The 12,542-nt window shown below is 51.2% G+C and overlaps 4 protein-coding genes across 4 annotated transcripts; 3 read left to right on the top strand and 1 right to left on the bottom strand.

The window, feature by feature from the left end:
- Positions 1–45: 45 nt before the first annotated feature.
- On the top strand, positions 46–594 carry UREG_06834 (uncharacterized protein; the record flags this gene model as incomplete). Its single annotated transcript, XM_002583821.1, has 1 exon — positions 46–594. The coding sequence occupies one exon, from the start codon at positions 46–48 to the stop codon at positions 592–594; it is 549 nt and encodes a 182-aa protein (XP_002583867.1).
- Positions 595–957: 363 nt separating this feature from the next.
- UREG_06833 (serine hydroxymethyltransferase) lies at positions 958–2,585 on the bottom strand (the record flags this gene model as incomplete). The annotated part of the gene is made up of 4 exons (XM_002583820.1): positions 958–1,921; positions 1,985–2,349; positions 2,439–2,489; positions 2,550–2,585. 4 exons carry the CDS (start codon positions 2,583–2,585, stop codon positions 958–960), a joined length of 1,416 nt encoding a protein of 471 aa, XP_002583866.1.
- Positions 2,586–4,189: 1,604 nt separating this feature from the next.
- Positions 4,190–7,040, top strand: UREG_06832 (uncharacterized protein; the record flags this gene model as incomplete). The annotated part of the gene is made up of 5 exons (XM_002583819.1): positions 4,190–4,292; positions 4,540–4,855; positions 4,914–5,040; positions 5,093–5,392; positions 5,448–7,040. The coding sequence occupies 5 exons, from the start codon at positions 4,190–4,192 to the stop codon at positions 7,038–7,040; spliced, it is 2,439 nt and encodes an 812-aa protein (XP_002583865.1).
- A 1,505-nt stretch (positions 7,041–8,545) lies between these two features.
- On the top strand, positions 8,546–11,914 carry UREG_06831 (uncharacterized protein; the record flags this gene model as incomplete). The annotated part of the gene is made up of 8 exons (XM_002583818.1): positions 8,546–8,664; positions 8,946–9,305; positions 9,605–9,902; positions 9,947–10,410; positions 10,809–10,963; positions 11,101–11,200; positions 11,489–11,718; positions 11,775–11,914. The coding sequence occupies 8 exons, from the start codon at positions 8,546–8,548 to the stop codon at positions 11,912–11,914; spliced, it is 1,866 nt and encodes a 621-aa protein (XP_002583864.1).
- Positions 11,915–12,542: the final 628 nt, after the last annotated feature.

Raw genomic sequence — 12,542 nt, 5'->3', positions numbered from 1 at the left:
GCCAACTGCTTTTTCTCCTTCCGCGACGGCTCCATCACCACCAACATGTCCGCCAACCCATCTCCCGTCGTGCCCTCTCCCGCACACAAAACACCACTCACACACTCAACGCGCGCCAACACCCGCGCAAATACGCGTGCAAACACTCGCGCCAACACTCCCGCCGCACCCCAGGACCCAACATCCCCAGATCCAACCACCGCCCCGTTCCCGCCCCCGCAAACTTTCGACATCCTCCCCCCTCTCCACACCCTCTTCATCCGCCTCCTCTCCACCCCGCCGCACGCCCAACAAGCGGCCGCAGCTAACCCAGACATCATCAGTGCCCGGACCGACCCGGCGTCTCTCTCTACCCCCGGTGGCGATACGACGGGGATGCATGCGCTGGACCCTCGTGCTCTGGTGACGGGAGCGAGTGCGGTGAAGATACGGATCCAAAAGGCAAGGAGTGCGGTTGAGGAGTTGCCGGATATACACAGGTCGGTGGAGGAGCAGGAAGCAGAGATCAAGCAGTTGGAGCAGAGGATTGTGCGGTTAAAGGGGATCATCCAGGATTTTGGGCGGAGGAGCGGTGAGGTTGTGAATGGGACATGACACGGCCTTTGCAACCTTTTTTGACACTATTACTGTTAAGTAGCAGCGACCTTCGGCAACATCAGAGGCGATATGGAGTTATGTGGATAACATTTTGTTTATTGATTCTATAATCAAAGTGTTCTTGAGCCGTAAGAATGCTCAAGCATCTTCATTATATACTAAAGAAGAAATCGAAAAACACGATCATTGCCACCCAATACTATGGATTGCTTGTTGAAAATCCATAACACGCGCTCATGCCATATTCGTAAACGACGTTGAAGATTTTACCCCATTTCCCATTTTTTGAAAACCGAACAACACATAAAGAAACCCAATCCCAAATGAAAACAATAAATCAAAAAAGGATATAGGCGTCATTTAGACTGGAAGAGGGAAAGAACTGGCCCATTGGCTGATCTCCTTCTTGAGGTCATTGATCTCCGCCACGGAGCCGCTGGCAACCTTGGCCTTGAAGTCCTTAAGCTTGTTGGCCTCTTTGGGGAGGCTACCCTGGATGTCTTTGCAGATGTTGATCACACGGTCAATGTATCCGGAAATACGCTTGAAGTCCTCGTCGCCCATGCCACGGCTGGTCATGGCAGGAGTACCGATTCTAATACCGCAGGGGGTTAAAGCTGACCGATCTCCTGGGATGGAATTCTTATTGCAAGCAATGTTGATGGCTTCGAGAACGGCTTCGACACGAGCACCGTCGAGGCCTTTCGGCCTCAAGTCCAACAGGACCATGTGGCTGTCAGTGCCGTCAGCAACGAGCTTATGGCCGAGACGCTTCAATTCGGTTTCGACGGCTTTGGCGTTCTTCACGACTTGCTCCTGGTATTGCTTGAATTCTGGCGTAGCGGCTTGTTTAAGAGCAACAGTCAAGGCGGTGATGGTGTGGTTGTGGGGGCCACCCTGATGACCAGGGAAGACGGAGAAGTTGATAGGAGCTTCCAAATCGTACATGATCTCCTTGCCAGTCTTAGGATCAACACTTCGCACGCCCTTTCTGAAGAAGATCATGGCGCCTCTAGGGCCACGGAGCGATTTGTGAGTGGTGGTTGTAACAACATCAGCGTGCTCGAAGGGAGATGGGATGACGCCGGCGGCGATCAATCCGGAGATGTGGGCCATGTCCACAATCAAATAAGCGCCAACAGAGTCAGCAATCTTGCGCATACGAGCATAGTCGATGAGACGGCAGTATGCAGAGGTTCCGGCAACAAGGCATTTTGGTCGATACAACTGGGCATTGGATTCGAGAGTGTCGTAGTCGATGATGCCAGTCTCGAGGTTTACTCTATAGGGGAAGGTCTCAAAGTATGTGGAGACGGCAGAGATCCTGTCAAACGATCGAATTAGTGCTCTGGATAAAGCAATATTCTTGATAAAGTGATCTACATACTTCTTTTGGGGGGTCTGATATCCGTGACTCAAATGGCCTCCATGAGGCAAATCCAAACCCATCAGTCGATCGTGAGGCCTCATCAAAGCCTGGTAGACCTGCAAATTGGCGGGGCTTCCGCTCAAGCATTGGACGTTAACACCCCATTTCTCAGGATCCAGGTTGAAAGCCTTGAGAGCTCGCTTCTGGCAGAGCAATTCAATCTCGTCGATGTGCTGGTTCCCACCATAGTAACGGGCTCCGGGATAACCCTCGGAGTATTTATTGGACATGGGCGACCCTAGGGCATCAAAAACAGCGCGGGATGTAACGTTCTCGGAAGCGATGAGCACGATGGACTCCCTCTGGCGCTGGATCTCTTTTTTCTATTCCAATGAATCAGTCTATGACTTATCCACGGCGAAACGAGAGAATCCTCTCAATTGAAAGACACTGAAAAGGAAAGATCTCGTACCATAATCTCAGCAACCTCGGGGTCAGTCTCGACGAGAGACTTCTCGAGTTGCTATTGCAGATAGTCAGTCATTGAGCCATTTCGAGTCAGCGGGGAGGCTTTTCAACACACCTCCTTGTGGGACTGTGAAAGAGCGTAGGTAGACATGGTGATTATCAGTATAGCCGGCTTGCTTTCTCAGCTGCTTGATATTGTGTGAATTATGTGAATTGGTTGATATGAGGCCAGGTTGCGGGTGGTGGGAATTGAGGGAGAGATTTTTCTGCGAGCAAAATGTTTTTCCCCGCCGGAATCCAAACTCAGGTGTGGCCTTGGCGCTATGTGGGAGGAAACAGCAGACATCGTGCGTCCAGACTCCAGGGGCATAAATAACACGCGGGCAATTCATAAGGAAACAGTAGGCCGAATCTTTTATGTATCCGAATTAAAATGGAAACCCTTAATATTGAGCATTGCTCTGACCGTATGGAAGCACGTACAGAGGCAAAGAAGAACTCTCATTTACATGAAAAAAAATGTAACTCCAGGCATCCGATCATATCATGAACAATTCGTTGAAACACTTGATGCTACCCTCCTAGGCTTTCACTTGCTTTCTTCGTTTCCGTTCCTCCCTCCGGGCTCTCCGTTCCTGGCTGGTTTCCTCTCTGTGCTTTTTGCTAGCCTTTTCTGGCTCTGATTTCTCCAATCTGCCTCGATCCCCTATACTTTGCTGACTGGGTTCCAGCTCTTTTTCACCATGCGTGCCCTGGGTATGGGTATGTGCCTTTTTAGGCTTCTTCCGCGGTGACGCCTGTTGAATTTGCGGTTCAGAGTCGCTTTCCACAGTTATTACTCCGTCCATATCCTTATGCTTCCTCTTTTTCTTCTTCTTTCCATCTACGATGCGGTCACCTTTCGGCTCTTTAAACGTAGTCCCAATTTCGGAATCGTCCATACCAACACCCTCCGCTGCGGTTGTGCCGAACGGCGTGTATCGCATTCGCAAATTCTTAGGCTGCGATGGCAAAGGTCTCGTCTCCCTTTTCATAGCTTCCATCTGTGATTTGGAGCCATGACTCAAAGGTTCAACGGCTTGTTCAATGTGAAACGTTTGGACAACATTCAATTGCTGCCGTCGATAACTGTTCCCATGTTTTTCTGGAAGAAGTAGATTCTTGGCTCTTTCGACGCCTATTTGATCCTCTCGTAGACGATAATCAACGCCCTTGTGTGTCAATATGGTCTCCCCTGTTGCTACTGCATCTAGCGCAAGCTCTTTGATCGACGAGACGGGAACAGCGGCGGGAGCGGCGATGTGCCATATTTGTTTTCCAGAGAGATTTGAAAGTACTTCTCCAAGTTTCGAGTGTGGAAAAGCTGATTTCTGCACCAACTGAAATCCTTCTGGGGGTCGATACGGCTTCGCAGGGACGTGAGGTTGTGTAGATTGTCTGCACCAGTTTAGCACCGGGATATATGCGAGAATATCGCGTCCTTACTCTTCTACAATTGTCACTCGCTTCTCGGAAGACTTCTTAGGTTGTTCCCTCTTTGGAATTTCCTCCTCCTCTGATTCCGATTCGGAGCTCGACGTACTTGATTCGGAAGGTGTTTGTGCGTGCTTGGGTTCTGATTTCGGTTTTGGCTTGAGAGCCGATTTCTGAGAGTGCGCCTTGGGAGCAGTCTGGTTCTCAGATTCACTGCTGCTGGAGCTGCCGGTACTCGAATCGTCAGTCTCCGAAACGACCTCTTTACTGAGGGCGGGCTTCATGGCGGTAGGGGAATTGAAAATACGAAATGATAAGACGACGGGCCTTGACAGGCAAACCAATTATCGCATCTTGATCAAAAGAAGAGGATACGAGTCTCGATGTGAGCAGCGAACAAAGTCATCCGTAAATCTGCAATCCTTCAAACCGCAAATTGAGAATGTTTGGGAGCTTGCGCACAGACCACCCCGCGCATTTCATCGGATATTCACAGCCCAGCAGTTTTCCCTCCTGCACTCCGATAATCAATTGCTGCGAGGATGAAACGGAAAGCGAGCGACCAGCCAATATCCGGTGCGTATCATTTCCGTGCAAACAGCCAGAACTGAGCAGCTAACCCGAGTCAACAGCTCTCAGCGCAATCGCCGCTCGGAAAAAAGCCCATCAAAACGCCGCTGCGTCCGCGCAGTCTTCCCTTCCAGAAACGCAGGCTATTCAAGAAGCGGAGCCCCCTGCGAAAAGGTCGAGACCCTCTCCGGCTGATGAGCCGGTGAAAAAGACCCCCGTACAGAGTGCAATTGCGGTTGTGATTAGAAACCCCAAAAAGACCTCGCAAGCGGCACCGAGAGCTGGAACCCCGGTTGACCATCAAGACCGATCGAACGAGGAAGGATGCCAGCCAGTTGTTGAGGATAATGGTGACATTACCAGCGAGAGTGATCCTGGGTTGGTTGCGCTACTGTGCCACTCAGCTATGTCCTTTCGTGCACTAAACGCGAGGCAGGGACGATATCGAAATAACTCCCAAGGAGAGATTTGAGAATTTCCTACTATCTAAAGGAATTTTAACGAAAAAGGACATATTGTACAAAACCAAAGACAGTATTTGCATCCGACTAAAGGAGAAAACGGTACGTCGGCGTCCATCTCGTGGCTTACGCTGGTTGCTAAATGGTATTGTAGACTATATCGATACTTGGGCAGTATGACTTGTGGGTTAAACGAGGAGTTGTCAGTATATTTGGCGCCAAAGTGCCCCCTTCTGCCCGTTTATATCGAGTATATGCTCCATCAACCCATTCTTTGCCAGTGATCAAGGCCATTGCGGGAGTCGATGGCTATGCAGAAATTGAGATCAAATCTTGTCGGAGCGGGTTGCCCCGTCTTCAGCGAGTGTCTGATTTATATCGACGGATATGGAGCGGAAAACAAACACTTTTGCGTAAGCACCTGGCCACCAGCAGCGAAATGTCGTTTGCTATTGTGAGTAACCGAGCCCCATGTATTCGTCCAAGCTTAACATCCTGATATAACTTAGCTACATTCTTCCTCGGATGACCCGCTTAAGCGCCACCTTCGCCCGCTCCATCTCAACAAATATTGGAGCATTGCTATCAAAGCTCTTTCTGGCCGGGGGGCCAACCTTCGAGTGATGACTTGTGGGCCAAAAGGGTCAGGCAAGTCCACGTTCAACAAGTATCTCCTGAACCATTTACTTAGCCCAATTCCATCGCACGGCGGTAGCTCGTCTTCGAATGATGGCGTTGCCTACCTAGATCTTGACCCGGGTCAACCCGAATTCTCACCACCAGGGCAGGTCTATCTAGCTCATCTTCAGACGCCAGTCCTTGGACCGTCCTTCTCCCATCCCGCCTTGATATCAGCGAATGAAGGTTCTATTATAAAGTCGCACTATATTGGCGCCACGTCGCCAAAAGATGACCCTGATCACTACATTTTATGTGTGATGGACCTCCTAAATAGGTACCGGATTCTTCTTCAGAGCTATCCCCGATGTCCATTGATTATCAATTATTCCGGATGGATTTTTGGGCAAGGGCTAGAGATAGCTACCTGGTTCGCGAAGTCGCTCGACCTTTCGGATGTAGTCTACACGAGCATACAGGGCCCGGAAGAGGTGATTATTCCTTTGCAAGCTGCGGCAACTGAAGTCGGGGTGCCGGTTACCACAATCCCTTCGCAGCCGACGGAATACGCCACGAGGTCGAGTTCGCAACTACGCTCTATGCACATGCTCTCATACTTTCACAGGTCGCAACGCCACGCGGACATACCAGTCTGGTCTGCCTTGCCCATCCACTACCACCACAGCATGAGTGTCAAGTACGCTGGAGAAACCCAAGGCATCCTAGGCGTCATGGTCACAGGCTTCCGCCACGACCCTGCCCATCTCCACGACCTCCTCGACGGCTCTATCGTCGGCATCGTCGCCGTCGAGGATCCAGATACCCTTCCCAAACCAACTGATACCACGACACTCCCTGCCACCAATCACCAAGAACGCGCCGCAAACCATTCCGATCCGGACCAGGACGTTCCAATGGACGACGCCAATCCAGTCGCATCGCCCGGAGATCATCCCTTCATCACGCGCGCACCGCATACGAACCTACCGTATCTCTTCATCGGCAACGGAACCTGCACCCCCCTGGATCCGGCATCCTCATACTCCCTTGGCCTCGCACTCATCCGCTCAATCGACACTGACTCGCAAACCATCCAGCTCACCACGCCCATCGATCCCCGCGCGCTCCGCAGGGCTCTCGACCTGGGCCACCGCATCGTGCTCGTCCGCGGAAACCTGGATAATCCGAACTGGGCCCTGAGCGAAGAATACTTTGCCGCTCGATCGGCGCAGCGACGACAGCGGCGGTTGCGTGCGGCGCTGAAGGGGGATTCCGAGGGGGACGCGGAGGTGCGGGCGCGGTACGCGGAGAAGAGTAGGCGGTTGGCGGAGCGGGTGCGGAGAGCGACGAAGGGGGTACCGTGGATGGGGTTGGTGAGGCACGAGGGTGAGAAGGGGAGGCATGGCGGTGCTGGGCTGTGGAAGTTGAAGAAGTTTGCGCAGGCTGGGGGATCGGATGGGGAGAGTGGTCATTCTTCTTCATAGAGAATATGTGGAGGTTTAGTGTTAAGCATCTGGGGTATATATGTTTTGAATATGCGCCCGGTAGGTAGTGACCTTGGACACCAGGCGTTTATTGACTCAGAGCAATAAACATTCAATTGCCGACAGCATAATTCTCATTCCTCGAGAGTTTCCCTGCCTTCAACCTGTGATTTACATTCGAGCATTGACAATATCAAGCGGCGGAGGGAGACGTTGTATAAAAATCAAGAACAACTGGCACCCAAACTTCTTCTCTCAACAAGACTTAGAACTTCCATTATCTATATAGAAATATCCTCCACACGCTTGACATCCTTCAGAAGAACCAACCCCAAATACAAAAGCCCACTGTCATTCATTCAGCCCTCGTCCCCCAAGAACCAAACCAGATGGTTGCTTTTTTTCTTCCCCGTCCCGGCTTCCGGTCCCCGGGATAGTTAGTTATATTCGTGATCGTGAATGACTCGTTTTACAAGTGAGTTGCTTTTTTTTTTTCTTTTTTTCTTTCCGCCCTAAAATCCTCCGGAGCTTTCCCCATGGGATGGTTTTCTAACCAACGGATGGCGCAGCCGCAAGGGTTGGACGTCTGACAGCGCACCTGGATGGCTGTCAGGACGCGGGATTGAGAAGGGAAATAAAAAAAAAAGAAAGGAAAGGAAAACAAGGCAAGCCCCATGTGCGCGCGTCTAATATTAGACGGGCTTGCGTAAGTTGTCGAGCAAGAGGACCTGCATTGTTCGTACAACTAGTATATACATGTATGTACATTATTCATGGTCCTGTTGAAGATTAACAGACAGCGAGTTGTTTGAAGCGGAGGAAAAATCTCCGTGGGCTCGGAGTTGGAAGAATTAGTTAGTTGATAGTTCACGATGAGGGCATTATTGATGAGGACACACGGTTTGTCTCGTTCACGCCCAACGAAAAAGAAGTGTCGAGTGGGAACGTCTTGTCATCCCTTGTTTTCCATTTTTACCTGCCTATCATAGCCATCCGAACTCGAAGCAGTTCTTCTCCCTCCTTTGGAGGTCCTGTTGCACATGTCAGTCCTTTGTCGGTTGGGTATCGATGTTTCCAGGGGAACAGACGTGGCATCGCCTTGGTTCCCGCAGCCCCGGACTTCCCACCAAGGCCTATGTAGAAATAGATGCGATTTGCCAGAAGCGATGGGGAGATGTAGGGCGGACGGAAAACTATGGGAACGGGTTTGCCGAGCACAGCAAGCGTGGCGTTGACCAAATGCCGGCACCCTGGGCGATTGTGGTGGACTCTCCTCGATCTGGAGGCGGAGGAGAGAAATTACCAGGCGCTGTGTCACTCATGCACGGAACTGCTGGGGAAGAAACACCCACGGCAAGACGGAGATAGCCGAGTTGATGTTCAAATTCCGCACTTTTTGTCATATTCCTTGTCCTGGGGAATCAGGGATATCTTCTGTCATCGTATCGGTCCAATCCCTGGATCGGAAATCAGGTCAGCAGGCGGGTGGTGAGTCAAGAGCAGACATGGCCAAATTGTCCGTGATCCCAAGGTGCTGCGGCCTCGTTGGCTGTCCAACGCTGGAAAAGAAAAACCAAAAGAGCGGTGAAGCGGCCAGCGTCACGTCGTTTGGCGGTGCTGGCCAGTCAGTTGTTGCTCCGGGCCAAAGCACAAGGCGCCATGCATCGACCGGGATCCAATGGAAGCGGACCGGATTTGGCGATGATGTGTTGGGCTGTTGAGCCTCGATGCGGTCATCACGATTGCGGGGGAGGGGCAAGACGGGGACAAGAGGACACGAGATGAAGAACAACAGCAGGCAGCACAGGGTCAATTGACTTTGATCGCAGGACAGGATTTGTTGCTCGTCAGCCCGGCCGGATGGACAGTTCATCAGGTACCGGATACCCGCTGTGTACTTGGAAGATACATCCGTGAAGATGAAACCAAGTCGAATTCAAAGGCCAAAAGGAGAACCCAAAACGAAACGATTGAGTCTCCTAGTGCCCGACATTTCCCTAGATCCAGGGCGATCGGGACTTTCCCGCGTCATCGGGGAGCTGGCGATGTTTTCCCAGGCAAGAATCCTCTTCGAGAGTTTGGGATTGATTCGAGAAAAGGCGTGCTGCTGCTTCCACGGCCGCGGAAACAGCAGGAAGCCAACGGGCAGAGCAGAGATGCAGGCCTGGCAGCATCCCTTTTGCCGTCTCACCGGGAGAGCTGCCTCCATCTGATGCGCTTCGATTGGGGGAAACACACCAGGATCTTATCCACTCTTCCTGAGCGGTAAAGAAGTCCCCGTTTCTTGTAGACTATCTGGAAAAACCAGCCGAGTTTGAGGGTCGACAAGGCCAGGCGTTTTTTTCACAGAATTAAACTGTTACTTCGGCAGCATATACCCGGTCACTTCACTGAAACTACTGACTGGATATCGCTGTATATGTATGGATGGACAGGCCAAAAGTCAAGCCCGGTCCACCTTTACCTCCATCGTGCCCATCGGGATGTGTTCTCGCGTGGCTCCTTTCCTCTTTTTCTGCTTGCTAAGGTTGCGGTGGAACTGCTGATTCCTTTGAGAACCGCAGTTCGTGGGGCCTGATCTTACGCTGGAAACGCTACCCAGTGTTTGTTTGGTTCTACGGAATACGGCAGATTGAATTTGAAAAAACTGCTGTTGAATTGGGCCAAACGGAACGAACAACATGGGAAAGATGCCTGTGGACCAGATGGATTCAGTCTCGGTGTGGCGGCACGGTGACCCATGGGTCGGCCTCGAGGTTTCCGCCTCTGATCCTCGGGAGTGGCACTATGCTTCTTGATGTTTTTGCTCCTGATTCCAAATGGGATGCATCCTCGGATGGAACTCATGAAGTGTGCACAGGAGTACGACATGTAGTTAATCTGGACCAGCACACGGGGAGACGCAGGCAAAAGGATCCAAACCTGGAGGTGAAAAAATTACCGAGGCTTGCATCGTGGAGTTTTTGCGCACAACGAATCCAGCTGCATTCATGGAGCCCAGCTGGGATGAGGATTCGCCGTCCGGCATGGTTCCCTTGAAAAGCAACGACCCTGACTTGCCACATGGGATGAGCTCCGATGATGTCTTTGCCGTCTTGGTTGTTAACTTGTTCCTGAATCCCATCTCTCGGGCTGTTCAGAAAGGGGGCCAGGGCCCGGATCAGGGGTCGTTGTTCAGCAGCAGCAGCAATACAGTGGCTGGACGAGACTTTCGGACATCTCTTTCGGACCTGCTTGATTCGCATCAGATCGACGAACGCCATGTTTCAGAGTCCAATGCCACGCGAGATGGTTTCGGCGCGGAGCCTATCAGTGCTGGCATTAACGAGTTATCCTCAAGTGTTAGTGTCAGAAAGCCACGCAACTCTAGGTTGGCTCAACGGTTGTACAGACTGAGCATGATCATTAGTAGTAACGAGTAACTTTGCCCATTCACCCGCAAAGCATCGCATGGTTGCACCGTGTCGCAGAGTTAAGCTCAACTCGCCTGGTCTGCCCTCCACTTCCTTCTAGAAGATTTCGACGCGCGACAGGGGAGTGTCGCAACAGCCCGTCACTAATGCAGAAAGCCTCAAATATCAATACCGGGAATATCCTCTCGCTTACGAGCCGGAGAGAGAGAGAGCAGAAATGCCCTTTACATTTTGATTAATTACTCAGATCGCATTCAGCCCACGTGAGATCTCAATTCCGACCGACTAGGCGATAAAGGATCGAAACGACGAGAGATGAAGAAACCTACCCGGTAACTAGCTAACTTCACCCCAGGTCCCCAGGTTCTGTCTCCAAAGCCTTTTGCGCAGCACGTGCAACGTTGAGATTTGTCGACAGGCAATCCCTGCTGGGACTGACACCAAACAGTTCTACAGACAGGCACATGGACGACCCTGGCCTGCAGTACAGTAACCCCCTCCCATTGAACGGTGTGACCTTCTCCCGAGATCTTTCTACAAGGCGAGGATGGGGTCGACGGCATTTCCCCAGAATGGATCTGAAGAAGAAAATAATTACTCTGAATTTCAATTGGGTGGAATTAAATTTCTTCAATATGGACAAAAAGGCCAGCAGAGGGATCTGAGTTTTGATGGACGGGAACGGGAGCATCGTGCGTCTGCACTTGACGGATCCTCCTATGCAGCGGTTCTCCCGCAGCTGCATATGTATGTGAAAAAAACACCCAACATGAACAATTGATGCAGGAGTGAAAAGTCTGAATTTTTGAATACTTGAGATGCCATTCCTATTATTTCTTATCCAATGGGGATGCCAAAACGCACGGTCCCAATTCCGCTGGCAATCCTCGCTCAAAGAAGAATATGGAGAAAAGTTCGGCGGGAAGGGGGAAGCTTGTTGCTGGCCCATGATTTGACGGAAGACTCGTTTTCTGTCCAGCAAACCCCGGCTTGCGCTTTTTTTTATTTTGTTGATACTGTTATTATTCGGGGTAGCTATAGGACGGGTTGCGGCGGACGCTACCAGCCCTACATCCAGAGGGCCACTCGTGGACAAAGGAAAATGAGGGAGTACCGGTTTCATAATTCTCTCAGCGGCTCGAGGCATGGTTTCATTGTCGTTGCTGGTCGCTGCACCGTCTTTGGAAATGGAGTTGGGCTACCGTCGAGGAAGTCTGGGGTCAAGAGACGGGTTGAGAAGCGAAGGAGACAAAGAGGTGAGGAGTGTGAGTGTCATCCTGATATTATTTGATTACATTCATATTATTAGTTTTTTTTGAAGATTGCTCCTCCTATCCGATGTTATCCTCGATGAAACTAGCTGAAGGAGCAGCTCCTAGGAATATGCGCATCATGATATTGGCTTTCACCACTCTTGCACTGGGGAGATGGCCAGTAACGTCGCACAGGACCTCGAGCTAAAAGCAATTTAAGCCATTTAAGCCATTTAAGCCGCGGAATCAATGCAGGCGTCCCTGCAAGCCACTGCGTCAACACTTTTTTGGCCCTTTCGAAAAATGACACAAAGTGGATGGATCGACTGTGCAAGTTTGCATCGTGATTTTAAAATAGCTGGTTGGTGTGGTGCGAGGGAGAGGGAAGACGCATGGCTACATACATACGTGGAACACACAGCCAGTCCTTACAATCAGCTTGAGAAGGACTGCAAGCAACCTTTTTGTCTCTCTCCCCTTTGAGTTCGATCTTGATGTAACAAACCCGATTCAGTGACACGGTGGAGACCTTCGAGAAGCAACAGACTGAAGATTATCCGCACGAGTTCTTCCGGGAGTGGGTTCCCTTTTTACTCTCATTTTTGCTTTTCGCCTAGAATAAACCCAGCATCGCCCGTCACTCAGACTAGTGAGTTCAGTGGCTTGAGATTTTCCCTTCTTTTTCCCTCGCGGTCCAGGGCTGGCCCTCGGGGGGCTGCCCAACCAATGGCATCCGGGGGGGGGGGATCACCTCCAGTACGTCGCCGTTTTGGCCTGGAACCCATCTCGCTGGGCTGGAATGCCGAGAGTCGCATGATGGAGGGTGTGCGTCTGTG

The sequence above is a fragment of the Uncinocarpus reesii genome, genomic scaffold (assembly GCF_000003515.1).
Source record: "Uncinocarpus reesii 1704 scaffold_4 genomic scaffold, whole genome shotgun sequence".
In the NCBI taxonomy this organism is placed as follows: Eukaryota; Fungi; Ascomycota; class Eurotiomycetes; order Onygenales; family Onygenaceae; genus Uncinocarpus; species Uncinocarpus reesii.
This window is presented reverse-complemented; position numbering and strand designations above follow the sequence as displayed.